A 26,714-nucleotide genomic window follows, 5' to 3' on the forward strand; every position below is an offset into this window, starting at 1 on the left:
GCTGTTGCTCTGATACTTCTGGCTATGTCTGTGTGGCACTGAAGTCTCTTTCACAAGCTTCTAAGTGTTGTCTGTAGATTGCTCTACTAACACCTGTGCCCCTGAAGTACAGCAGAAGAATATTTGCCACACCTATCCAGACAACCTACCTGACGCTGATGTCGGTATGTTGCAGGGTCTCACCGTCGCAGGTCCAGCAGCTGGTGGGTGGTTCTTCCTGACATAGCCCCCCACACAGCCCCTTGCGTCGTCGTACAACTGGTTCTCCATCCTTATGGTCTTCCACTTTTGAGGTGAAACGGATAGCCCGGACCCGGTACACACTCACAAAAGGCAGGTCAAACTGAAAAGCACATTTAAGGGTTTTTTTTAAACCCTCTGATCTCTGAAGCTCATGGCATTACCAGAAGGAGTCTTAACCTCTCCAGCTCTAACTCAAGCGGTTGCGGCTTTAAGCAAAGCTCTGTATGAAGCTGCCTTCTACTGTCAGAGCAGTGGTCCTTTCAGCCCAAGGTAGACTAGCACTAGTAGCCTGTCCAAGAACTTAGGCAGGCGGCATTTTGCAACTCTTAATACCCAATACGCTTTTTGCATTTCCTCAGCTGCTCTTCATGCAAAAGCGCATGCTCTGAAGGAGAATTTAAAATACTGCCTTTTGACCTGGGAGCCCCCAAAGTAACATGCAGAATATGTAAAAAAACACAATCATGTCAATTCAAGTCACTGCAGTGGAATAAAATACCAGAAGAAGGAGTATCATGACCGGAACAATTCAGCCACTTTTAGAAGCCCAGAAGACCATCCCCTAGCAATAGATGTAAAGGGGCCAAGCATACCTTTCGGATGAAGATGATCCAAAGCCTTTGTGCCACTATGGAAAAGGCCCAATCCTGTGTGTTTACCAACCTAAGTTGGGCAGTGGTGCCACAAGAGCAGAGCCCAACTCTAAGCCTTTGTGGCCTCACCATTTAAATGCATGGAGGATGCTCTTTGTTAACTAAAGAGAGGGGGCCCAGGGGCTCAAAATGAAAGAAATCGTCGGAGGGGCTGTTAAGGAAAGGTGTCCCCTGCATCTGACGGCATAGTTCTCCTCATTTTGCTTAAGACAGGACAATGTAGTTGCCTAGAAAAGTCTCCTGTGTTCAGGTTATATTCCGACAGGATTTCGAACTGCCAGTTTAATGTGTTCAAGACCCTTTCTGTACCCCCCCTACCACTTCAACCCTCCACCAGGGGCTTCAGACTTTGCCTCAAAAGATGTTCAAATTCTAAAATAAGAGTTGACCTTCGGTGTCAAATAGGGGGCTTCAGTTCTGGAGCAGGAATAAATATATGCCTGTTGTACAGGGTCTGATTTTCACGCGTATTTGAGTTTTCATCTACATGGGCAGAATTGCTGTTGTCAGAAAGAGGCTTGGCCTTTTAGGTTCTGCATCCAGCTCTGTGGGGAGACAAGTGCAGGGAAGGCCGAGGCTTTCTCCATACCTGGTCTGAGCCATTGGTGTGCCGAGTCAAGTGTCGCAAGAAGGAGAGTGCTGAGCATTCATGCACCAGGATGAGGTCTGCTGTACCGTCAGCCAAATGAGCACAGGGGGAGAGTCCCTCTGGGCTCTTGGGGCAGGCACTGCTCATGGAGGTCAAGTTGACAGCCAGGAAACGACCCTGAACCTGCTGCCATTCGCCATCTGGGGGGGGGGGAGGTGGAAGAAGAGAGAGGTTATCCTGGGCAGCTTTAGCTGGGACAAAGCAGCTGCTTGGACAGCCTGTTTGAAAAATGTTTTTCTAGGGTGCAAGACTCCTGACAGCCCTGTGGCAGCAGCAATTTGTTCCATGGAAGTGAAGGTGAGGAACTCCCTCCTTCAATACAACTTCCCATGTGCTGCAGCCAAGCACTGGCATTTAAAAGCTATTTCCAGGGCTAAGCCCTGGCTCAGTAAATCCTGATGGTGGGAGATTAAAGACAGCAACAACGCCCATTAGCCTAGAGCAGGCAATTAATTCCTATTTGAGGTTGCAAACTTTGCTCAGACCTAGGGATTCCCTTCTGTGTTTCTCTACCACATTCTGCCCCAAACAAAGGCAAGCATCTCAAACCAGTTTAATTCAGTGCCACTGCATTTGCAGGAACAGGGAGATGACAATCTGGGTGGGAGTTACTGGTTTGCTTTTGAGGTCTCCCAATGAAATAGAAGACATGTTTTTGGTTTCATAAAATTTATACACTGCTTGATTGTAGAGATGTACAATCTTGATTGTAGAGATTGTAGAGAACTAACTTAGTTGGTCTTTAAGGTGCTACTGGAAGGGAAAAAAAATTTTTTTGTTTTGATTGTAGAGAAAATCTCTAAGTGGTTGCTGCAATTAAGGTGGCAGTGAAGGGTCAATATAGTCTATCCTGATGTGAGGGACTGGCTGGATTCTGATGAGTACACACCAGAGGAAGGGGTGTTGGAGACTGACTGGGGAGAAGGGATCTGAGGGAGGCAGAGAGGCAGAGGCAGCAGGAGCTGCAGGAACGGAGAACATAGAACAGTTGCAAGAGGAGGGGGAGAACAGTTAGGCTACTGTAGAGTCCAGGGCTTCCACACCTCCTCCTCCTGCTCCACTGGCTCCCAGCACCAGGAGAGGATTGAAGAGGGAGAAGCAGAAACAGGTTGCCTGCAGGTGGAGTCTTCACCTGCCTATGTGCAGCTCAGGTGGGGAAGATCCATAAACTGAGGTTGGGGGTGGAGCTTCTCTGTTGTGCCAACTGCCTCATTGGGTGCACACCTAGGAATAGCTGAGAGACGTAGGACTGATAGACCTGCCTTTCCCTAAATTGTAAGTGTACTTTTGACAATAAAGAGTTGGTTCCTCACTCTGCCCATTCCTTGCCTCACAGTGCTGTGGCACCTGAGCCTGGAAATTAACAGGGTGGCTACACAGCCCTAGAAGACTATTCTGTGTGTAGTAATAGCACCTAACTTTAGGATCCACAGTGCTTTAAACATTCATTAGCTTAGTAATTTTTACAATTTTGTAAAGTAGGCCAGAACTAGTCTTCCCAGCTGTAAGTAGGATGCCTGAATGCAGGAGATGGCAGCTTGCTTAAGGCTACACAACAAATTTGTGGTTGAGATGAGATATGAATCAGGGATAGAATGCCATATGCATTTTGCCATGACATTCCTTTTATGAGAAAAAGGCTTTGGGTTTTTAACATTGGCATGGCAGACAGTTCCTGGGCATGCGCAGCTTCTGGCTTAAGAAGTGGGAAATGTAGCTATGATAAAGCTTTCTGCTCAGATGCAAGATGAAAAAGAACACTTTCTTGAATCAGATCTGGCCACTGCAGCGAGACATGGGGCTTGGGGCATCACCTGGTGTCTGCATATTCCAAAACAGGGAAAAAATACAAAACTCTGTACTCAGCAAAGCCAACTCTTTTTTTTACCTTGAAAGCCTCACTGTTGTAGTTACGCTTATGTGCACATTTTCTAGTGCTGCATTTTTCATATTCAGTCACCTTTCTAGCTTGTAATTCTTGAGCAGCCACTGCTTGTGCACTTTGAAAATGCAAAGAGCTGGCATAGCTTAGTACAGTGGTACCTCGGGTTAAGTACTTAATTCATTCCGGAGGTCCGTTCTTAACCTGAAACTGTTAACCTGAAGCACCACTTTAGCTAATGGGGCCTCCTGCTGCTGCCGGAGCACGATTTCTGTTCACATCCTGAAGCAAAGTTCTCATCCTGAAGCAAATGTTACCCGAGGTAACATTTCTGAGTTAGCAGAGTCTGTAACCTGAAGTGTATGTAACGTGAAGCGTATGTAACCCGAGGTACCACTGTATACTGTTTTTTATTTATCTGGATGCTGTTCTAGGAACCTTTCTGGATAAGAAGTAGGTATAAATATTTTCCATATGTGCACCTGCAACTGATATACTGGCAACCCCTGAATACACCGTTCATAGGCCATCCCTGGCACCTGCAGGGTCTCTCCCCCCCCCCCATCTTCAAAAAAATTAGGTATCCAATAGAATAGTTTGCAGTGTGTGCTTATTAGTGGTATGTGTGTGGTTTCTCTACTTTGCAAATGTGTTCACAAGCCCAAAAAGGCTGGCAACACCTGAGTAAGTGAAGTGCCTTGAGCATTTAAAAGCACTATGTAAATTATTTTATATACTTTGCAGTTATAAGGAGAAGAAACCTGTTTTTAAAAAATATTTTTAAAAGGTAAGTGGATATTCTCAGGAAAATTCCAAAGCCAGCTCTAGTTGCATACAACTAGTGGCAGCCATGGATGTGTCTCGAGATGCAAAAAGCCTGTTCCAATAGAGGCAACATACACATTCACACATGATACATGCCCACTCATGGAAGCGTGCTGGGTCAGGGCAAATGTCTCTCTTGTTTCTGAGGCCTCTGTAGATGCTGTTCATACATTTAAAATGGGAGGTACGGGGACAAAGAAGGACTGAATTCTGCTTAAAAACATGTGACAGTAAAGTTAGAATTTCTAATCTGTTCAACATATGGAATTCATGCATATAATCAGATCATTGTCTCACATTTGCATGTCACACCCATATATGGTTCTGGTACAAGAGGGTGCAGCTGAATTTTAAAAATAAAGTAGGATCCAGGGCACGTGGCTTCTATGCCCAGACCCTAGAGCAGCTTCAGCTTACAGGAATGCATATGAAGGTACTGAGCCAGACCTAGCCCCAGCCAGTCGGCTGAGTATCAGTCTCAATGTCTAGTTCTCTCACCTATGTGCTGCTCCGGTTCTGAAAGGTTTTCTTCCTCTGTCCCAGCCGGTAACTGTTTGCTAGACTCTGAACAGACCACACACCTGAAAGAGAGGGGTGGTGTCACTTCTGATCCCAGCCTTTGTCTTTATTGTAAAGCCAACTGTCAAACTTCCACCTACCCAGAGCGGCAGCGTGTTTGGTCCCTTGGGTTTGCCTCCTCCGTTCTGGCCACTTGGAATTCCACGGTGCCTTCATAGCTGCAGTTCCTTAGCAGTGCCTTGGCTCCTGGAGAGAACAGGGAGAGAGTTGTTTTCAACTGACTGGCAGCCTGCAGCACTTCAGAGCAGATTCTAATAACGGATACATAATCCTAACAATCTCAGCTTTTATTTAAATACCAAGGACTGTGCTCTGGCTTGCTTTGCTTGCCAACCCTGCCTTCCCCCACCTCCTTGGTTGTCACCAATCCTCCCACCCTCACTCCCCGTAGACCTTGACCACATCCTCCTCCCCAAACGAACCCCTTACCTTCCCACCTCATGCTGACACCACAGCCGAGTAGGAGGAAGAGTTGGTCTGGCAAGAGGAGGAGCACAGGAAGGAGGCTGGAAGTGCTGGCTGGCCAGCCTGAAATCTTCTGGTGCTGCCACCACTGCCTTATCTGGACCGGGGCAGATTACCAGGTTAGCTGGCTGCCCCTTCCGGCCGCCTTCCTCCTTCCCATGCTGCTCCTCTGGCTAGGCCAATTCTTCACTGTAAATTATGAGGCTGCCGCTTCTGGGTAGCTTCCTTGTCTCGGCAGTGGTTCTCCTGCCACTCTTCATGCCAACGGGAGGCTGTGCAAACTACTATGGGAAAACCAATAAGTACAACTATAAAGAGAAAATGTACCTCAAAAAAGGGGCCAAATTTACATCATGCAAATTATCCATCATGTTTACAGTTGACACTATGTCATAAACAGAGACACTCACTTGTAATTCAAAGGTACCACATTCCCTGGTTCTAAGGCAATTAGGTTCATCTTACTGCTGGCCAGGCCTATCATTGTCCCCTGCCCCAAGCCAGAGAGCCCTGTCAAGCCTAGGAAAGAGGATTTTAGTGGGGTGGTCCAGATATTCAGTGTACATGCTCCCTCTGTCAGTTGGGCATCATTGTTCAGCTTATCACAGTGGGTTCCTTCCCCTGCATACCGGCATAGGTGTAGCGCATCGGGCCCATCCAACGGTACTTCTCACTGGTGCTCACTACATCACCATAGAAGCCATAGCCAACCAGTGAGACTGAATAACGGAGAAGCTTTCCATTGTGCCAAATGCTGCAGACATCCATAGGTTGGCTGTCCCCTAGAAAACAGAAAAAGGCCACTAAGGTTCCAGATTATATATAAGTTCCACCACTCAGTATTGTGTTCTGCTACACATTTTCCATCAGAAAAAGAAGTAGCATCTATGTTTACCAAGGTACAGATCTCTGTTTGCATTCCTCAGCAATTACTGGAACACAGGAGCCGAGATCTACATATCATTTGCAAAGGCTAAGGGCCTCCAAAAGGACGTCCTTATCTTCTGTGCTAACCCTGCTCATCTATCAGTTGGCCTCCCAACTTTTTTACTTTAGTGGGGGTGGGGGGTTCCTCAAACCAGGGAGGATTTGCTTCCCCAACCCAGCCTTGCAAAGTTCCCAGCCGAGATATGTCAATACTCCATTCTCTCAAGAGTTGAATGCCATGAGCCATGGAATAAATGGGTAGGAAAGGGAAAATCAGTACCTATAACAATGTGCAGAGCAGAGGTGATGGGGTCGTTTGTTCCCACAGTTGCAAAACAGATGCAGTCTGTAGAACCTGAGGTAGAAATGGAGAGCAACAGATTACTACTCAGACAGAAATGAATAGAGAGGAAGTTTTATCTGCTCTGAACAAAATATATGATGGGCTGCGACAGCTGGAGGAGAAAATGTCTTTGATGAATCAAAAGAGGGACAATGCAGCAGCTAAAGTCAGCAAAGAGGTGCCAATGGAAAATGCAGCTACAGAAACTGCACAACAATCTATTCAGGATACTGGTTTAATAGGGCAACTGCAAGGGCAGAGAAAGATGGATGGGATTGTGAATGTATCTCAAAAGACACAGAGAATTAAAGTCACACATGACCAACGGTTGCAATACTGGAGGATGGAATTTGAAGGACACTGGCCAAACTTTGGAGTTAAGAAAATTTTTATTTTTGGTGGGACTGTGAAACGAGTGGAAGATTTTTTTTGGAACAATTACTTTTTGGATTACAAACTAAACACTGGGGAGTGCAACACCGGGGAATGGGACAATTGGATAAAAGGAAATGAAGAACGTTACGGAACTACCCGGTGATTGGCCCCCCAAGGAGAAAGAGAAGGAAAGGCGAAAGAACTCAACAGGGATCAAGGATGTATGCAACTACAAACAGGAACAAGGAAACTCGCAGAAGGGGCTTGGAAGTGACTTGAGAGCCTCAGACATTAGGACACCTGACTGACAAGGAAATAATGATACGGGGACTGACATTGCCGTGAACCAGGAAAAGGGACGCTGGATTAACTTAGAATGAGAAATGTCTTTTGTAATTAACTTATATTTATGGAATTAGTTTAATACTAATGAAATATTAAAAGATGTTGGGAAGGATGTAATTGGCTTTAGTAAAATTTAGTCTAAATTTTGAAAGTTTAATGATTTGAGGACAAGATAAAATTAATGAAATTATTGTAAAAATGAAGTGGTTTGAGTAATAAGGTGAAATAAGAATTTGTAAGAACGGTTTGATTATAAATGAAAATATGAGGATACTATATGGGGATATATAATTAAGGGTAAGGTAAGAGGCATGAATTTGCTGAACATATCTTTAATTGGAATACAAAGAGGGAGGTGGGAGGGAGTAAGGAAAATAAGTTAAAAAAGAAAAAATTGTGAGAAATTGAAAAGAGGGATTTTTATTTTTCTTGTTTTTTCTCTTTTTTTGTTTTTTGTTTTCTCTTTTTTTCCATGCTTTTTGTGTTGAACTTATGACTTTGTTATTGTTTAAGACTCTGTAACCTTTTTTTTTGTTTTGTTAAAATCTAATAAAATATTATTACATAAAAAAAAAACAGACTGGCTGGGGCAACCCAGTCAGATGGGTGGGGTACAAATAATAAATTATTATTATTTAAATAGTTATTATGACATTACCTGGCTGCAAAAAAAACCCCTGGAAACGCACCTTACTTTTTCCTGCATCTTCAGATGAGCAGAGCCAAATCTCAAGAACATAAGAGGCCTGCTGGATCAGACCCAAGGCCTGTCGTATTGAAGTATCCTGTTCTCACAGTGGCCTGGCAGGCACTAAGAGGACCATCTGAAAGCACTGGGTGCCCAGAGGTGCTTGCTACCTTGCAGGCCCTCAATCCCAAACACTCTTTCTCTCAAGCACCCAGGGCCCATATACTCACCTGCGGGTATGATGCCAATGCGAAGCCTTGGGGACAAGAGTTCTGCATCAATGTCATTCTCTGATCCCCCGGCTTTTTGCTGTGTCCGGTTAATCAAGGCGTGCATTAGCTCATTAAAGGTGCCATCGCCCCCCACACTCACCAGTCTGTGGAGAAATGAGGTAGATTACATTAGGCACTGAGAGAACCTCCCTTGTGGTTCCCAAGTGGAAAGGTCCATGATGGGATTAAATATGGGGGGAAATGTATCAAGTTACAAAAAAAATAGATTGTATTCGGGAATGGGTATCTGACTGTTTTAAATATTACCAAGTGAATGAAGTACTTGTAAAGGACTTGGTGAATGGGTTTTCTTACTGTAGAACAGAGTTTGATATGAATTTGTTAGACAAATATGAGAAGTTAGTTTTGAAAATGTATAGAATACTTCTGGAATGGAAAGGACAAAATGGACAAAATGGTTAAAGTACCGTATTTTTCGCTCCATAACACGCACTCCCCCCCAAAGGTAAAGGGAAATGTGTGTGCGCATTATGGAGCGAATGCAGGCGGGAGGAGCCGCTCTTGCTGGCTTTTCGGCGAGGCGGGAGAAGGAAAGCAACCTCCCTTCCTCCGGCTCGCTGGGAAGCCGGCAAGAGCTGCTGACACTCTGCTCAGCACTCTTTTAACAAGAGGTGCACGCAGCGTGTCTGCCTGCTCTATGGCTTTTTGGCGAGGTGACTTTATAGTCTGATGGGCTGACTGTAATTCAAAGAAAGGGAGAGCCGCTTACTCTGCTTTCTTTACAATAAGCTGGAAGGAGGGACAAAGAGGGCATCCCCTTCGGTCCCTCCCCCAGCACCTCACTGGTAAATTCAAGCAAAGCGGCTTACAAGGCTCCTGCCCCTGCGTCTCCTCCTCTTTTTTGCTCCGGTTCCAGCGAGGCAAGGCAGCTGCACAAATGTGAGCTCCCCCTCTCTCTTCCTTCCTTCCCTCCCTCCCTCCCTCCCTCCCCCCTCTTCTAACTTCAAAAAATATTGGGGGGCGGCCAGGTAAGCCCCACCTCACATACCACAATGGGGGGTGGGGGATGACTCCCTCAAATATTTAATGGGGGGTGAAGGCACCTAGGCCCATAGGAGTTGGCTGCTTTGCCTAGGACAAATGTGAGCTCTCCATCTCTCTTCCTTCCCTCCCTCCCTCTTCCAACTTCAATAAAATATTGGGGGGGCAGGTACAGGTAAGCCCCATCTCACAGACTGCAGCTAAATTCTCTCTTCATTTGTTAATGACAGCGATGATGTTTCTTAATGCCACTGTTGACTGCTGTTCACTTTACATGGTTGTAATATGATTCTGATATACTGGTTGTTTATTAAATAGTTTAGTACAACATTTGATTCAGAATTTTTTTTCCTTGTTTTCCTCCTCTAAAAACTACGTGAGTGTTATGGTCAGGTGCGTGTTATAAAGCGAAAAATACGGTAGTTATGATACAATAGGCAAGAGACCAGGGCTATAATATAGAATTTGCCACTTGGGAGAAGCTCTGGAAAGTTAAATTAAAATTTACAGTCTATTATACATTAAAAAAGAATGATATGAAGATGATGTATAGATGGTACTTAACACCGTATAAGATTGCAAAAATGTCTAAGAGTAAATCAAGTACCTTTTGGAAGTGTAAAATGTTGGGTGGCACTTTTTTCATATGTGGTGGACCTGCAGAAAGGCGAAAGGTTATTGGGAAATGAAGTATAATGAGTTTTTTAAAATGTTTAAAGTGATGATTTCCAATAAACCTGAGGCCTTTCTGTTAGGTTTAATTGGATCAGAGCTTCTGAAGGAATTGTTTAATTTGTTTATGTGTGTTACGATGGCAGCAAGAATAGTCTATGAACAAAACTGGAAAGAAGAATGGCTTATAAAAATAATGGAATGTGCTGAGAGGGCTAGAAAAAACTTGAAGAATGAAAATATTTTGTAGAATATTTGAAAAAATATCATGGTTGTGTCATGTTGTGTGCACTGTTTGGCCTCCGCTCTTCAGCGCCGGAGCGGCAACTGGGCCAGGACCTCCCCCTCTGCTGTGGGGCCTCTGTTGGGGCCCACCACAGCTACAGACACACCCAGAAGCACAGCCACGGCCCAGTCTGACCCATCACAAGGCCTGCAAGCACTTTTCTGCAGGACTCCTGGTGTCCACTTGTAGCAGATTGCTCTGGATTCCATAGAATTTATGCCCTAGATTGATCTGAGCACACAATGTCGGTGGACTTCTAGTGGGGTCTCAAAGCAGGATGCTGAGGGTCATCAAGACAGCAGGGAACATAGATGCAGGTAAGGTGACAATATGTCCTTTTTTACAGAGGAAAGTCCTCAATTTGAAGAGCTCTCCATTCCAAGTCTGGCAATATAAAGAATGCTAATGGGGAGGGCATTTAGTAGCTAGATAGCAGATTGAACAGGCAAACAGATCACCAGGTCACAGTCTTCCCTTGATATTTCTATTTAAGCTGTAAGTGTTTCTAAATCAATACGTATAAATTAACATATATGTTCTCCTTTGTCCTCTTTTTTGGTGATGCAAAAGTGGCCATCCTAGATGCTGGCTAGTCCTTACCCATCAAAGTCACTGAGGTCTTGCTGCAGGATGTAGTCACGAGCCTCGTTGGCATGGCAGGTCTCTGGGAAGGTGCAGAGAAGGTCAGAGGTCATGTCACTGGGAAGGGGGAAGAGGCCCGTGTCACAGAGAAAGCAGGAGAGTGATGGTCAAGAGAAATGGGACTTACCCAGAACTTGAACATGGATCCCGGCAAGGGTGAAGAGTGGGGCCACCTGACCCTGGTAGATTTCCACTGCTCGCCCGCGTCCCCCAACCGGGTTAATGAAGACAAGGAGGCTCTTGGGCCGTGTAACTCCTGAAGCAGAGGGACAAAAACATCAGAACTTTCTTGGATGAGACCAAAGGCCCATCTAGCCAAGCATCAATCAGCTTCCTCTGTGAAGCACACATTCAAGTCATGAAAAAGCTGCCCTCCCCAATGTTGCCTCCCACCCCCAAAAAAGTGGTATTCAGAGGTACATCGCTTCTGAGCATGGGGTCCCATTTAGCTATCATTTTGCTCAGTGTCCATACATGAGAGGGGTGGAGACTTGATTTAAAGTCACTGTCAAAACTCCAAAACTTAATAATCCAAACCAGAGTCCAGCCTTGAACTAGCTGAAATAGCCATCATGAGCGCCTTCAAGCTCATGAAGAAAGCCCACCTTCCCTTACTACTTACTTACCACAGTCCCCACCAAACACACACACTGGGAGGGCCTTGCTGTCTCTCTCCTCTTGAAAACTAAGCCCTGCTCTCAGGAGCAACCTTCCTCTGTCATGGCAACCATGGTCTGTCTCTGAAGGCTCTGTCCAAAAGGAAAGCACCATCTTTACCAGCCCTTTCCACTGCCACCTGAGAACTGACCGTGGTGATGGATCCAGCTCTGTAGGGCATTGACCCAGCGTACTGCCAGCTGAGACTTGGGAGGGGCAGTGAACTCCAGCATCCCCAGGCGCCAACACTCTTGCTTCTCCCGCTGCACAAAGAAAACTGGAAGGGGGGGAAGAGAAAGTGAGAAAGACTGATGGACAAGAGGGCTGGTGTGGGATCTTGAGAAGCCAAGAGGGAGAGGCCTCCTGTGGCCCAACCCTTAAAAGGTGTGGAGCATACAGGAGATGGCCTGGGGCATTAATTACACATTTTTCATTGGAAATAGTATATACATTTACTTCCATATGTATACATAGTTGTATAACTCCTGCTCACAGTCTGAAGAAAGAGGGTGGCTATTGAGATTACCTCTCAATCCTCCTCCCTGACAGGACTGACAGTCAAGGACTGGAAACAGTAGAACCAGGAAGATGCCTAGAGTAAAGAAGTTCTATTTCTATGGTTAATCAAGGCTCCACCCTCTTCTATGTGGCAGAAATATAACTTTTTCTCCCCCCCCCCTTTACTGCCGTAAAGACTAGAAACTTAAATTTAAATCAATGATCAGGTGGTCAGGAGTTCATAGCAGTTATAAAATTCACTGTACCATGGAACTAGGAAGAGAGCAATGGGACCTCTGGGGAGGAACTAAGCACAGTGCTAAAACCCAGCGAGCCAATTTGGGGAGCACACAGGGGAGGAAAGGTGGCAAAAGGCCCATCTTAGTCCAATAGCTCTTCACCAGAAATAGCATGTCCCACATAAAGAATCCCTGACTGATGTCCATCCAACCTTATTCTGAATGCCACCAAAGGTATTGTACCCCCAGAAGTGAGCTCTACTGTTTGGACCTTCCACCCAAGATTTACAGTAACTTTCATATTTGACTTTTGAGGCTGCATGCCATGTTCTGTAGCATAAAACTGCCCATACAGGTTCCTATGAAGCTTCCTGCTTTGTTCTATCCTGCTCACCTGTGAAACAGCTTTCAGCCTCTGGAGGATCCTCCTCTCCATCCCTGGTAGCACCAAGCCTTACAGCAACCATCTCCTGGACTGGAATGCAGAATCCCTGACCTGGGGAGAGGGGAGATCCATTATTCAGAGGGCGCAGGTGCTGAACAAGTGCTGATGGGTTAGAAACCCTTGACTCCACCTTCTCTCACTCTCTTTCAGAACCAGACTGCAAGCAAAGGACTCTTGATTGCAGATATGCAAAATTCCTGTGCTGTATGACTCAACTGCCCACTTACTCTCCTGGGTCTTGGCTGGCCATTGCAAAGCACTTCACAGTTGTCCTTGTTGTCCTTCTTCACACTGGGGGAGAGGAGGTTAGAACACCCTTGTCAGGAGGAATGCCAGGACTGTATACTGGCTCCTGGATGCTGGGGCCCCCTGCTCACCATCTCTGCTCATTTATTTGCCCTTTCCCTCTGAGAGTCCAATCCACACACCATGCGGAGGGAGAGGAGGAGGATACTCCTTCAGGCAGAAGGAGCTGCAGGACAGATGTGTGGGCCATACAGGCTGCCCTGCATCCACTAGGTGGGTGTTACTCAGTTATATTAAAGGTACAGTACTGGCACACAGCTCAGCATTTATTGATGGCTGACAGAAATATACTATGTTCTCTAATTCAGGCTTCCTCAACCTCGACCCTCCAGATGTTTTTGGCCTACAACTCCCATGATCCCTAGCTAGCAGGATTAGTGGTCAGAGTTGATGGGAATTGTAGTCTCAAAACATCTGGAGGGCCAAGGTTGAGGAAGCCTGTTCTAATTGGAAGAAAATGACTGAGAATGGATAATTAACATCTGGGATATTGTGTGTATGGTGAGAAGGCAGTTGGCCAGGTAACATTTTGTGTGTAAAAAATGGCGTGTGTTTATAATTTATTGGAGCAAAAATGTTCTAGATAATGTAAACCCAGTTGTGTTACTTGAAACTTTATGACTTCAATTTGTTCTGTTTGAAATATGTTCTTGTTTTTAGGCCTGGATATTTTTTTTTAATTTTTGCAGCTTTATCTATTTTGTATTCTCCCCCCTTTTCCCCCTTCTATATATGAAACTGAACATAAAATAAAACAGTAGTAGTAGTAGTAGTAATGCCAGTCTGTTGCCCTAAAGAGGATGCTGTCCCATCACAAGCATAGGAGCCAACTGCTAGGGGCCAAGGTGAGGTCCCTCCCCCCCCCAATAAAATATCTGAAGCCCCCCAGTTGATGGGCATTGTCATTCAAATGGTGCATGTGCTGCGTCTTGTGATTTATCATGCGGGACATGGCTTACCTGGCCTCCCCAATATTTTATTCAAGTTGACACCCCTGATCACAAGTTTTGAAATAACCTTGAACCCTCAATCCAATCTGCTTCTGTACTTGGAATAGTAGAGGCCATCCTGTCCTTCACCTCAGGCCAGCCTTGACACTTGAAGGCAGGTAAAAAATCAGCAACAGCAGGAGGGAGAGCTGCCAAGCCATCGGGCCACAGACACTTGTTTTTTTCCGGCTTTTAATAGCTCCCAGTTCAGCTGGCCAGGAAATTTAAAACTCTGGTCAGGCCAGTAAAATTCTGGTCAAAGACCCATGAAGCACTGAACAAACCGGACCTTTTCAGACCCTATACAGTCCCTAGGGGGTCAACTAGAATAACCAGTTGTGGCACCGATGACGTCTTTGCTGCAGAGGAAGCTGATGTGACCGAGAAAGCCACATATATATATGAATGGTCAGGGGACACATCCTCTGAGCACCAGCTCTCACCCATAATGGCAAGCATCCAAACCCACCCCCTCAGTTTCCTACACTTCTGCACCAGGGCATCTGCACCAGCCTCAAGGGAAGGGAAGTGCATGCACAACCAACATGCATTCAGGTCAACCCAGGTCCAGGTCCACGGCAGCACTTTCCCCGTAGTAGTAGAAAGAAGGCCTGCCTCTTCCTAGCATCAGCTTAGTGCACTCCTTCTTCTGATAAAAGGAACAGCAGAGAGCTGAATGCTAAGAAGAGGCCCAGACAGCCAAAACAGCTGGCAGGCAGAAGCCCTGCAGCTAAGGCAAGGGCAGAGATGGGCAAACAGTGGGCCACCTCTTAGGAACACCCCTGAGGCCAGGGGTACATTAGCAGACACGAGAATACAGTTGACCCAACACCTGACCGCCTTGTCTGCTCAACTTCTAAAGGAGCAAGGCAGAGCCTGTCACTCACATGGTTCTTGTGCCAAATGAAAAGAAGATTGACTCTGCAACTTAACACTTCTAAGGGGCTGGGGGGAGGGAAGCTGGCTATAGGACTTGCGTCCATCCCTCTGACTCCTCCTCCACCCCAGACCCAGATGGCTCTACTGATGGCTGAGTCTCTGGAGGCGAAGGAGAGATGGGCCCAGTGGACTTCCCTCCTCTTCTGGGACATCTGGCAACTCCGGGATAGGGCCCTCATTCTGATCCCTGCCCAAGCTGTCTACAGCCACACACCCCGCTCTGAATCCTCCTCCTCTGATTCCTGCTACCCTTGCCCCATCCTGCCTGGCTCCGCAGGACTCGTGGCAAGCACTCACTCAGAGAGTCATGATAGTAGTGACTACGTGCACGGGTAACTTTTAAAGAGGATTTTACAGGTTCATGGAGGATTGGCTTACTGAGGGCTGTTATTCTTGATGAATAAAAATTGATCTTTCATTTTACTGGCATGTGTCTGTATGTCAGAGACAAAAGATGAGTTACCTCCATCATGCCCTTCTTGTGAGTGAGATCCTTGCATGACTGCCTTGTGGTGCATGATTAGCTCATTCCAGACTGAAGCAGCTGACAAAGCCCCACTCCCATGGCTGCTACACACCCAAATGGTTGTGTAAGCTGACTTGCACTCAGCTTCACTGAGGGCACCAAAAAGAGGACCAATATTTATTCATTAGACTCTAGGCAGGTAATTACTCAAAAGACAGGTATTCTCCTCCTTTAACGCAGTTATAATATGATCTTCTCACAAAGAAGTACTAATGAACTCAACTGTCCAGATTTCCAAGCTTGGCCTAGTCACACGCCATTTTCCAACAAGATGAAATGCATGTTTCATACTTCACTTTCATAATCAGTGCTTTTTTCGGGGGGGATGCGGGGGTACGCATACTCCTAAACATTTTGTGAATCTAAGTTTGGCCTCATTGAGGGGCAGTATTTCAATATGAGTAGGAAAACGAGAGTACCCCTAAACATTTTTTTAGAAAAAAAGCACTGTTCATAATTATGTGTTTTTGAACTGTAAGTACGTGTAACTCCCAAAATACTGTGAGATTATCATAAATGTCATAATGCAGTATACAAGTTTGTGAGATTCAGTACCCACATAAATCTGGGAGCACTTTATTACTGATTCAAGACTAACAAAATATCAGGGACAGGTTGAGAGAATGAGGGGGCCCATAGGAACCACACAGTGTCACTGAGAACTTCCAAGAGGTCCGTCTGTGAAGACCTGGTCCCTTCAATGCAACAGCTGACATATGCAGCATTTCATTTCCCCATAGGAGTCAATGGGAACATCTAGGGGTCCTTCAGGAAGCCACCAGCCCTGGCCCCATCACTTGCAGCACTGAGCTAACCCCAATTCCACCTCACTTGGCTCTTTCACAAACAATGTTCCTCTTCAGTTCAATCTTCTAATCAGATGCCACTTGCTTAAGAATGGAGGGACAGGGGAAATGTTAAGATCAAAGGATGCCAACAGTCCTGATTTCTTGCTGGATAGCAAGAATACCAGCAACAGTGAGAGGAACTAGCTATTCCAACTTCCAAGCCTTGTTAGGTGAGTTGAATGACCTTTGTATGTTAGTAAACTGACCTGTTTCACTCAGATGTGAATAAAAATTCCTGCCAGGAGGCTAGCGTGACCTTTAGTGAAAGCCATGCTGCAGTAATCCGACCCTGCAATTCCTGCAGTGAACCCCGCAGCTTGTTCTTCAGCCACCCTAGAGCAAAGCTTCCGCAAAGGTGGGAAGCGGAGGACAAACAAAATTGCAACACAGGATAGAAAATGTTTTCTTATTCTGCAAGAGCTTCCAATTGCATGCATTGTTCTGATTCTGAAACTAGTTTAGAATCATAGACTGAAAGCAAAATGCCACTAAGGAGGAACAGGCAGTTTATACATGGCTTAGATAAATGTTTCACCTCTTGGAAGCCTTCTATCCATCTTCCCCATCCAAATATATAACAACTATATAATACAGATCAAACTAAAGGGTTGATCTATTCCAGCACTCTAACAGTGCCCAGCCATGGAAGTTCACAAGCAGACTGCAGAGCAAGAAATAAACAACTTACCCTTGACTGTGGCCTTCTCCTCCAACCTGGCATCCTCCAGATGTTGGCCCCATTCTGCCTGACCAAGGGTCAAGGATGATGGGAGTTGTAGTCCAACAACGACTAGAGGGCATCAGAACAGGGAAGGCTGCCTACCCGCCTGCTACACTCTGTACATGGGGACTGTATTCAGCTATCATGACAGCTGTCCATAACCCTATCCCCCATAAAAAAAATTAAAGCTAAATAATCTTTACATAGGGACGCGGGTGGCGCTGTGGGTTAAGCCACTGAGCCTAGGGCTTGCTGATCAGAAGGTTGGCGGTTTGAATCCCCGAAACGGGGTGAGCTCCCATTCCTCGGTCCCTGCTCCTGCCAACCTAGCAATTGGAAAGCACCTCAAAGTGCAAGTAGATCAAGAGGTACCGCTCCAGCAGGAAGGTAAACGGCGTTTCCATGCGCTGCTCTGGTTCGCCAGAAGCGGCTTAGTCATGCTGGCCACATGACGCAGAAGCTGTACACCGGCTCCCTCGGCCAATAAAGCGAGATGAGCGCCTCAACCCCAGAGTCGGCTACGACTGGACCTAATGGTCAGGGGTCCCTTTACCTTTACCTTTAATCTTTACATCTGCAGAGAAAGTTCATAAGCTATAGTAGATACTTTTCTATATAGACCAAGATCTGCTACACAAACTCTCTAGATAGTACTAAGTAAACCGAATTTTTCTCAGTTTCTTTTCCCAATCTGTGAAATGAGTAAAATTAACTGATATAATGGATAAGGATGTGAGCTAGAAAGCTTCCCCAATTCAGCTATCACCCTTTTCAATAAATGTACTGGGTGATCTTAGACAATCCATTCTTTTCACAGCCTCAGCCACCTGTATATCTGCAAGGTGGGAATAATATTGACTTGCCTTACAGGGTTGGTGAAAGGATTACAGATAAAACAAACACACTTTGAAATCTTAAAATGTTCTCTATAAAATTCTCAGTATTATTACTTCTATCCTGCCCTAGAGGATAGTTGTGAGAAAGCATGAGAGTCACACCAGAGAGCATGCACACAAAGGGATCTATTGACAAACATAATAAGCAATGAAATACAATATGCATGCAGGTGACAACTAGAATCATAGAATCATAGAGTTGGAAGAGACCACAAGGGCCATCGAGTCCAACCCCCTGCCAAGCAGGAAACACCATCATACGCCATGTATAAAACACCATGTATAAAACCCCCTGCCAAGCAGGAAACACCAGCAGGAATAAACTAGATTTACTCCTTTATAAAACCACCAGGATCTACTCCTGCTCAAGCCCCACTGAAATGAATTTTCACTCCTCAGTATAAAAGGGCTTTTCACTCTCACATTGCAAACACACACATACAAGACTTTTCAAAAAGGGAAGTATGAGTGAGACCTAAAACAAAATGTTGGGGTGTGTGGAGTGCTCCCTGTTCAGGATTCCACCTCTTCCATTCAATGTCCTCTTGATTTCCCACACATTTGCACATATACACTTGCGAGTTGAACTGCAATCCATGGCCACTAAGGAGCTCAGTTCTCACTGGGCTGTTGGGGGTCCTTACTGCTTTTTTCTATTTGTTTCTTATTGTTTTCGTACTTCTATAAACTTCCCATTGTCCCATCCTCCCCATGTCTACTGACACCTGTCTCGTGCATGGTTCATGCTGTTTTGGCTGTAAAACAAAACAGCACTCTCAACATGAACCCTGGAAATAGGAGTTACTCACACACACCTCTGGCCCTGTGTTCCTTTAGTGATTCTCTAAGTCTGCATGCATTCTTTCCACATCCACCTGTGTTAAATGATTAACCTCAGTGAGCAAACTATTCTGGTCCTAAGAGTGGAGAGATAATTTGTCTTGTTTACCCGGAAAGGTAGGGCAAATATTAACCAAGACTAACTGCATTCAGAGGATGGAACAGCATTACCCTTAATAAAACATTAAAATAATTAGTACTGTGGGACCTCTACTTGCGAGCATCTCTGGTTACTTATCCTTCGGGATATGCATGTGGCAAACCCTGAAGTTATTGCCATGCAACTGGGGGAAGAGGGAGAAGCAAAGTCTGCAGGTGGAAGAGAGTGCAGCCCAGGGGCAGAGTACAAGCAGAAGGTCCCAGGTTTCCTTCCCTGCTGTTTAAGCAGGATTAGGTAGCAAATGATGGGAAATACCTTTCTGTCTGAGACCCCAGAGAGGCACTGCCAGTCAGAGGAGGCACGACTGGGCTGGATGGACAAAGAGTCTGACATGATACAAGGCAGGCTCCTCTGTTCCTAAAATGGGGCAGTCTTGTCAACAATGTCACATCTTTTCTCTGCAAAACCTAGGCAGGAGTGGGAAATGTTCCTGCCAGACTTTGGCTACAGAACCACCCCCACCCCCACCCCCAGGCTGGATTTAGGTTTGATGTGGCCCTAAGGAGCTCCTGAAGGTAATGGGACCCTTTAGATGTCCAGCTGTCCTTTGTCAACAACAATTGTCACTGTTTTTTGTGTTGAATATATGCTATATGGTAATTTATGGATACCTAATAGGTATCTAAAGCCATTATATTTTGGAAACGTACATCCAGTTGTTTTTCCCTTTACATTTTTTGGGGGCCCCAAGCTATAGCTTGTATAGCTTATAGTAAATCTGACACTGCTCCTCCCTCTACTCAACTGTCACACAGTGGAGTTCCTACCGGTTGTTTTCAGCATTGAAAGTGATTTTAAAGCAAACAAGAGTCCCCGGAAAGGCCATAATTATGGAATACTACCAACGTTCACCTTTACAAAGTGGCAAGTACACTGGATAGAGCAAGCCTGTGTAAATCTACTCAGAAGTAAATCCCATAAATGCAGTGAAGATTACTCCCTCCAGAGTGTATACAAGATCGCAGCCTTAGGCTGCATACACAGCATCTCGTCAAAGCACATACACCCCCCGCGCCCCTGAATTCTGGGACCTGTAGCTCTGCGGGGAGAAAACCAGTGTCAGAATTTGGGGCGAGTGTGTGTGTTCTGCTTCAGATATATGGTGTTACCGAAGAGAGACCTGGCGCCTCTCAAACCCCGATGGAAACCTGAAGACTCAAGACCCCCGACAAGCGGCCCCAGTCTTGGGAAAAGGCGCCCGCCGGGGTTGCGCTAGATGCCCCCCGGGATCCCAGGCCAGGATTCCGCGAAGCGGGCCCAGGGCTCTCTTGGGGGCCGGGACACTCACCGCTCGTCCGGCCCACCAGCTCCGGCGTGCCCAGCAGGAACTCCCCGCCCGGCGGCAGAGACACCAGCACCCGCCCGGCCGCCGTGCGCAGAGGGCAGCGCAGGAAAGTCTCCCGCATGGCGCGCTCCGCTCGCTCTCCTCGGGGGCGCCGCCCGCCCGCCCGGCCGGCCTGGGCCTTTACCTGTCGCGGGCCGGCCAGGGCGCCGCCCCGGGGCGGGGGAGCCCGGGAACCCGCCCAGCCTCCGCCTGCCCAGCCCGGCCCGGCCCTTCGCCCGCAGGGAAGCCCGAGATAGGAGGGGGGCAAGGTATGTCCCGTCCTGCATAAGCAACTACATGACATGGTGCGCGCACACCATTTGAATGGCAATGCCCATCAACTTTGGGGGGGGGGGGACAGCCCCCTCCAATATTTTATTGCGGGGGAATGAAGCCCCTTCGGCCCTAGGAGCTGGCTCCTGCGCTGCGGGAAGCAGAGGGCTGCAACAGCCCTTTCTTCTCTGGGATATTGCCAGCAACCCACCTTGCTCCCAGCTGCTTTCACTGGCATTCCGGAATGATCGCTACCGATCGCAACTGCTTGGGTTCCTTTGTAGAGTTGAGCTGATATTGATTCTGATTATAATCTGTAGTGTAAATAAAGATCCTGGATTGGACAAAGAGGATAGCTTACTTTGGTGACTGCAAGGCAGAGACAACCAGTGCTATTTTCCTAGAAAAAGAGGTGCCAGAACTCACCATGAACACATCCTTCATTCACTTAGAATGGCAATGGTGCTCACCTGAGAGGGGCCAGAACTGAGTTCCTTCGAGTTCCAGCTGGAAAAAAGCCCTGGATCCAACCATGGTCAGAGATCCTCAATCCAGCTGCTTGAGAACAAATAGATAGGTTTCAGCCATATACAGTCCTTAACAGATACAAGTTGCCCATCCCTGATGTAAAGGATGTACTGTGTGCACTGACCTCTTACTAACTATAAGGCAAAATATTTTCAGTGCCAGGAAGGAACCTCTTCATAAGCAGCTCTCCTCCTCCTATGTCCTCTCCTTTTTCTGGGGTGGGGTGTCTGTGTACCCACTATACTTGCAAAGCACGTTTGAAGCACATTATTCCCCCCCCCCAAGAATAGTGTGCACTGTAGTTTATTAATGGTTGCTGAGAATTACAACTAGAGTGCCCAGAATTCTTTAAGGAGAGGAATGTGCTTCAAATCTGTTTTTTTTTTTTAATTGTTCCTTTCATTGATTAAACAAAAGATAAACGTTTAAGAGATTTGTTCATTGCTGTTTTTTTGCTGGGGAAGTAGGAGAGAAGAAGGCTGGATTTGAGAACTGATCCTCCTAACAACAATGGCTGATAAGAAGTCAATAAACCTGGCCAATTGTAGATTAAGTATGGATTTAAGGCAGGAACCTTCGAGGAAACCATCAGAGGGCAAGACTGCCAGGCATGGGGTACTGGGACCCCTGCTTTGATGGGGTGCTAGTGGGCAGCGGAAAGGCCAGGTTTCGGGTTTCAACTTTGAATGACAGAGGCTGGAGGGATGTCCTTGGAGTCCGCAGCAAGGAGAAGGAGGGGCGGAACTCCAGGTGAGCTGGGAATGGCAGGCTGGAACTAAGAGACACAGATGATGGCTTTTTGCTGTCCTTTGCATCCCCCCGCCTTAAGGGGGAAGCCAGACCCTCATAGGTGGGGAAGCCCAGCCAGATGGGTGGGGTATAAATAATAAATTCTTCTTATTATTATTAATGTTCTGCAATCCCTCCATCTTGGTGCAGGTTGTATTTATGTGTAAATACAGTGGTACCTTGGTTCTCAAACTTAACCCATTACAGAAGTCCATTCCAAAACCAAAATGTTCCAAAACCAAGGCGCCCTTTCCCACAGAAAGTAATGCAAAACGGATTAATCAGTTCCAGGCTTTTAAAAACAACCCCTAAAACAGCAATTAGACATGAATTTTACTATCTAACAAGACCATTGATCCATAAAATGAAAGCAATAATCAATGAATGTACTGTACTATAATACAAATAAGACAGTATTATAGATGATAGAGATTAAAATTAATTTTTTTCCTTACCTGCACTGATGATAGTCATTGCCTTGAGTCTAGTGATGTGAGGTGAGAATATTCTCCGGAAAATATTCTCAAGAATGAAAATATTATTGAGAATATTCTCTGCTAGAAAATTCTCTGGAGAATATTCTCCACAAACTGTAAATTCCTATGTAAGAACCAGTTTTACAACCCACATTTTAAAAAATCTAAAAAATAAAAAGTCAAGCTGTGATATTGCCAGTGTAAGTAATGAATTTTGATTTTTTTGATCCAGTTACATTACTGGACATTGCGTCATTCATCATTGGCAGTTCTGAAATGTGAGTTACAGAAAACATTTCTTTCATTTAATTAGATGAACATTTGAATTCGTGTGTATTTCAACTATATGTAATAGCCTATTTTTTCTATTTTGGTGTGACCTTATTTGTGCAGGGCTGTTTTGCGCATAACTTGGAGGAAGAGTGGGGTGCAAGTAAAATAAAGAGGTGTGCTGAGCAAGACCTGCGTTTGGATCCTTGTGCTTCTGCACACAGGACAACTTCCTGGGGACGTGGGAATCTGCCTATCATCCATTCAGCACAGGACCACCTGCACTTTTTCAGGTGGACAGACAGGCGTAGCTCCCAGACCTACCAGGGATTGACCATCTGCATACAAAGTGGCTGCGCTCCCACTGAGTTGGGGCCCTTCTGCACCCCGACCTTCTGTTGTCTCCCCTTGCTGACTTAGCTGCCAAAATCATTCATCTCTCACACCACTCCGATAACATGATGCTCCTCCCTGCCTGCTCCCGGATGCATCACAAACTCCTTGCTCTTTCCTTCAGAGCCCTCTGTGGCCATGCTCTCCCATCCTTAGGACAGCATTCTTGTATCCCGAGACATCTCTGCCTGTGATCTTCGCTCCTCAACCTCTAGATGTCTCCTGTTCCCCAAAACAACTCTGCCTTTTCCTCCCTGGGGCCCCATATACCTGGTACCACCTCTCAGAACCCCTGTGCATCCTCCTCGCTTATTTCCTTCAAGCCCTCCCTCCCATCACCTTTCCCATGAAGCCCTTGGAGCAGGGACACTGCAGCAGCCAGGCCTCTAACTAAACCTGAGCACTGTAAGCCCGTCAGGGCAGAGATCTCTCCCCTCGTATTTTCTACACATGCTGATGATACTATATAGAGGAGGAGGAGGATAATAAGAATAATTCCTCCCTTCCTCTCTGTTGAGTCCTTTGCATTCAGTTGGTGCTCTGATAAGAATAAATTAATTGAGACAGTATATTTTCTGGCCTCAAATTGTATTGGACCAGGTGCCCAGTGTCTGCCAAGAGTAAAAGGGAAGCTCAAGGACTGGAATAGAATGAGGATACAGTAGTACCTCAGGTTAAGTACTTTAATCGTTCCGGAGGTTTGTTCTTAACCTGAAACTGTTCTTAACCTGAAGTACCACTTTAGCTAATGGGGCCTCCTGCTGCTGCTGCTGCACCGCCAGAGCCCGATTTCTTTTCTTATCCTGAAACAAAGTTCTTAACCTGAAGCACTATTTCTGGGATTAGCGGAGTCTGTAACCTGAAGCGTATGTAACCTGAAGCGTATGTAACCTGAAGCGTATGTTGTTGTTTTTTTATAAAATATTTATTGAAATTTTCAAAAAGTTTAAAGAAAAACAAAAAACAAAAAAAGAACAAAAAACAGACATATAACTTTCAATCACATATTTCCTTGACTTCCCCACATCTCCCCTTCTTGTATTCCAATTCAGTTTTTAATTCAACAAGTTCCTATCCCCAAATTTTACCTTATTATATTTAAATCCTTTTACTTAACCAATTTTAACATAAACCTCAATCTTTATACATCAAAACTTATTCTTAATACCTTTTTCTAAAGTCAACCCCAATTCCATTTCACGAATTCCCCATTTTAATCTAAGTAACAAAACAAAATATTTACAAGAAAAAACCAAATATATTTGTACCGCCTTTGGATACCCAAAACCCCACTCCCCGCCTTTCCCGGTTTCAATCTCCAACCGATGTCCATCAATCCATCTGGTGTCAGCCTGGTGACCTCACGTCCGAGGCCCTTAAATCTCTCTCCTTTCCTCTCTGCCGGTTTTTTTGATAGTCCTTTATGATAAACACCAAATCTCGGAGAAGCTCTGTCCCAATAAGGTCCATGTTTCTTCCTGCCAGGCCTCCATATTTAGAATTGTAATCCAAGTCTTGTTTTTTACTTCTTTTAAGTCCAAGAGTCCCAAAAACTCCTGCTTCCACTTTAATCAGGTTTGTCTTTTCCTTTGAATCCATCTTTACAGGCCTTTGGCCTGCCAGGCCTCCATATTTAGAATTGTAATCCAAATCTTGTTTTTTATTTCTTTTAAGTCCAAGTGTCTCAGAAACTCCTGCTTCCACTTTAATCAGGTTTGTCTTTTCCTTTATATCCATCTTTGCAGGCCTTTGGCTCTCTTTAATCCTCTGCTGCATTATAGCTCCTCCTTCCTTTCCCTCTAAATTATCATGTGTATCTTCTCCCACTTTTTCAAGTTTCTCAAATTTCTTTTCTTGTTCAGCTGCAAGAGTTTTTAGCTCAGATGCAAAGTCTTTTTGTTCTGGTACAAAGGCTTGAGTCAGATCCCTTCCAATTTCCGCAAGTTTATTTGCTTTTTCATTCAATGTTGTAGCATTTCTAGCCAAAACAATGCTTTGTTCTTGAAATTTTCCCAGACGAAGAAAGATTTTCTCCAGTTCCATCTGTATTTTTCCACTTACAGCCATTCTGTACTGTCCCAGAGCCCCCTCTAGGGGAGTACTGGTTACTTAGTATTTCTTCCAGTTCTAATCCAAAAGTCCTTTATTTTCCTTTGTTTTCGACAATTTGTTGCCTAAATGTAACAAATATAGCCAGCCGAGGCAATAGAAACAAAGTTCTCTCTCTTTTTTTTTTCCTCTCAGCTTTGACAGCTAGTTTGACAGCTGTCAAAGTCTTCTATATCTCTTCACCAGGTTCCCTCATGGATCGCTCCCGGGTCCTGGGGGGGGGGTAACAATTCCACTCTCAAAGTTAACTCTTATCCTCCAGCACATTCACTTATACTGCCAAAACGTGAAATTAATTACTTTTAACTTCTCACGAAGAAGACGTTCTTTTCAACCTTAGTTATCTAGTCCTTGCTTTAAAATGTTTACAAAAGGGGGAGACGGACTTCCTTTTTGCGCCTTCCCCGCTCGTGCCGAATCAAAAAAGAAGTTTTTAATATCCAATTTCCGTATTACTCACGGGTTGTTACTTTTAGTCCAAATGATCAAAGGAAGAAGTCAGCGCTCTCCAACCATGGCATGCGGCTTCGCTTCGCGGAGACGGGTAAACAGCTCTCAGCTCCGCGCCGCTCACCCCCGGTCTGTTCCGGAGCCTTTAAAAAGGCTCCTTTGCAGCGGGGGGGGGACGCAAATGGAGCCCGCCGAGCCTTCAGTTCACAGGCTTCCCCGCCTGTGATTTTTTTCGGGTCCCCGCTTCGCCGTAGCGGTAGAACCCTAGCTCCACGAAGCAGATTTCCTCCGGAGATTGGAGGAAATCCGCCATTACCGTTGCTGGCGCTGACCGGAAGTCTGTAACCTGAAGTGTATGTAACCCAAAGCGTATGTAACCCAAGGTACCACTGTATTGGCAGAAGGAGTGGCATGTTCATTGGACTGTTAAGTGTAGTGTTGACGTTTTATGTTTCATTCTTTACTATATATATATATATATATATATATATATATATATATATATATTGCAGTCGATGGAGAGCAGATGAAGCCTGGATTCTGCGTGTGTCCATCAGCTCCTTCCTGGAGCATCTCTCCTTGGTGGTGGAAACTATGGACCTGTTAGGACCTCCTGTGGCTTGATAGATGGTTGCAACAGGAAGCTTCCCCATAGTCTTGGCTGGACTCTGGACTTGCCCATGGGCTACTGATGTCAGAGGAGGCGCTGAACATGCCATCCTTAGAGACAAGATGTTGCTTTGTGTTCTGGACATACTATTGGACATTGATAAATCTTGGGTGCTGAGAAGCAGCCAAGCCCGGGACTGCCTTGATATAAGACAAAGTACATAGAATCCGATGCTCTAATAAATTATCCATTGTACTTTACTTTATAGTCTGCATGTGTTAACTGATTAAATATATTTGAGCCGGTTTACCGTATTGATCAATTACACAAACACCAGCAAAATCTTAATCATAGTGTTTCTCCAGGTGTTGCTGGACTCCAGTTCCCTTCAGCCCCATCCAGCATGGCCGAGGGTCAGGGATAATGGGAGTTGTAGTCCTTGCAGCACCGGGAGAGACACAGGTTCCCCATCCCTGTTGCTGCGTCTCTCTGTCTCTCTTGCCACCGGGGGGGGGGGGGGAGCAGCTAATAGCTGGCAGTGAGGAAGAGGAGGGGGCCAAGTGGCAGAGGAGCCAAAATG

General features: G+C 45.6%; 1 protein-coding gene and 1 long non-coding RNA gene across 6 annotated transcripts in view; one reads left to right on the forward strand and one right to left on the reverse strand.

Moving 5' to 3' along the window:
- The window catches only part of LOC310752246 (ceramide kinase-like), a 35,450-nt gene that overhangs the window by 3,104 nt on the left and 5,632 nt on the right, over nucleotides 1–26,714 (reverse strand). The window contains exons 3-15 of one of the 5 annotated variants that reach the window (XM_083592233.1): nucleotides 20,936–21,064; nucleotides 20,721–20,823; nucleotides 12,637–12,738; nucleotides 11,657–11,782; nucleotides 10,976–11,104; nucleotides 10,807–10,870; nucleotides 8,205–8,350; nucleotides 6,504–6,578; nucleotides 5,926–6,078; nucleotides 4,912–5,017; nucleotides 4,751–4,833; nucleotides 1,486–1,685; nucleotides 150–343 (exon numbers count right to left, since the gene is read on the reverse strand). In XM_083592233.1, coding sequence (XP_083448359.1) covers nucleotides 150–343; nucleotides 1,486–1,685; nucleotides 4,751–4,833; nucleotides 4,912–5,017; nucleotides 5,926–6,078; nucleotides 6,504–6,578; nucleotides 8,205–8,350; nucleotides 10,807–10,870; nucleotides 10,976–11,104; nucleotides 11,657–11,782; nucleotides 12,637–12,709 — 1,349 coding nt within the window. In that variant the 5' untranslated portion in view covers nucleotides 12,710–12,738; nucleotides 20,721–20,823; nucleotides 20,936–21,064. Of the gene's footprint in view, nucleotides 1–149; nucleotides 344–1,485; nucleotides 1,686–4,750; nucleotides 4,834–4,911; nucleotides 5,018–5,925; nucleotides 6,079–6,503; nucleotides 6,579–8,204; nucleotides 8,351–10,806; nucleotides 10,871–10,975; nucleotides 11,105–11,656; nucleotides 11,783–12,636; nucleotides 12,739–15,384; nucleotides 15,922–16,501; nucleotides 17,310–20,200; nucleotides 20,405–20,720; nucleotides 20,844–20,935; nucleotides 21,203–26,714 lie in introns of those variants that run through there. The other 4 variants (XM_083592232.1, XM_083592230.1, XM_083592234.1 and 1 more) reach the window with 4 other exon arrangements.
- Nucleotides 21,307–26,394, forward strand: LOC310752299. Its single transcript, XR_014542903.1, has 2 exons — nucleotides 21,307–21,787; nucleotides 26,037–26,394. It is a non-coding gene; the product is annotated as an uncharacterized lncRNA (long non-coding RNA).

The sequence above is a fragment of the Podarcis filfolensis genome (genome assembly GCF_964270895.1).
Source record: "Podarcis filfolensis genome assembly, chromosome: 17".
Taxonomy (NCBI): domain Eukaryota; kingdom Metazoa; phylum Chordata; class Lepidosauria; order Squamata; family Lacertidae; genus Podarcis; species Podarcis filfolensis.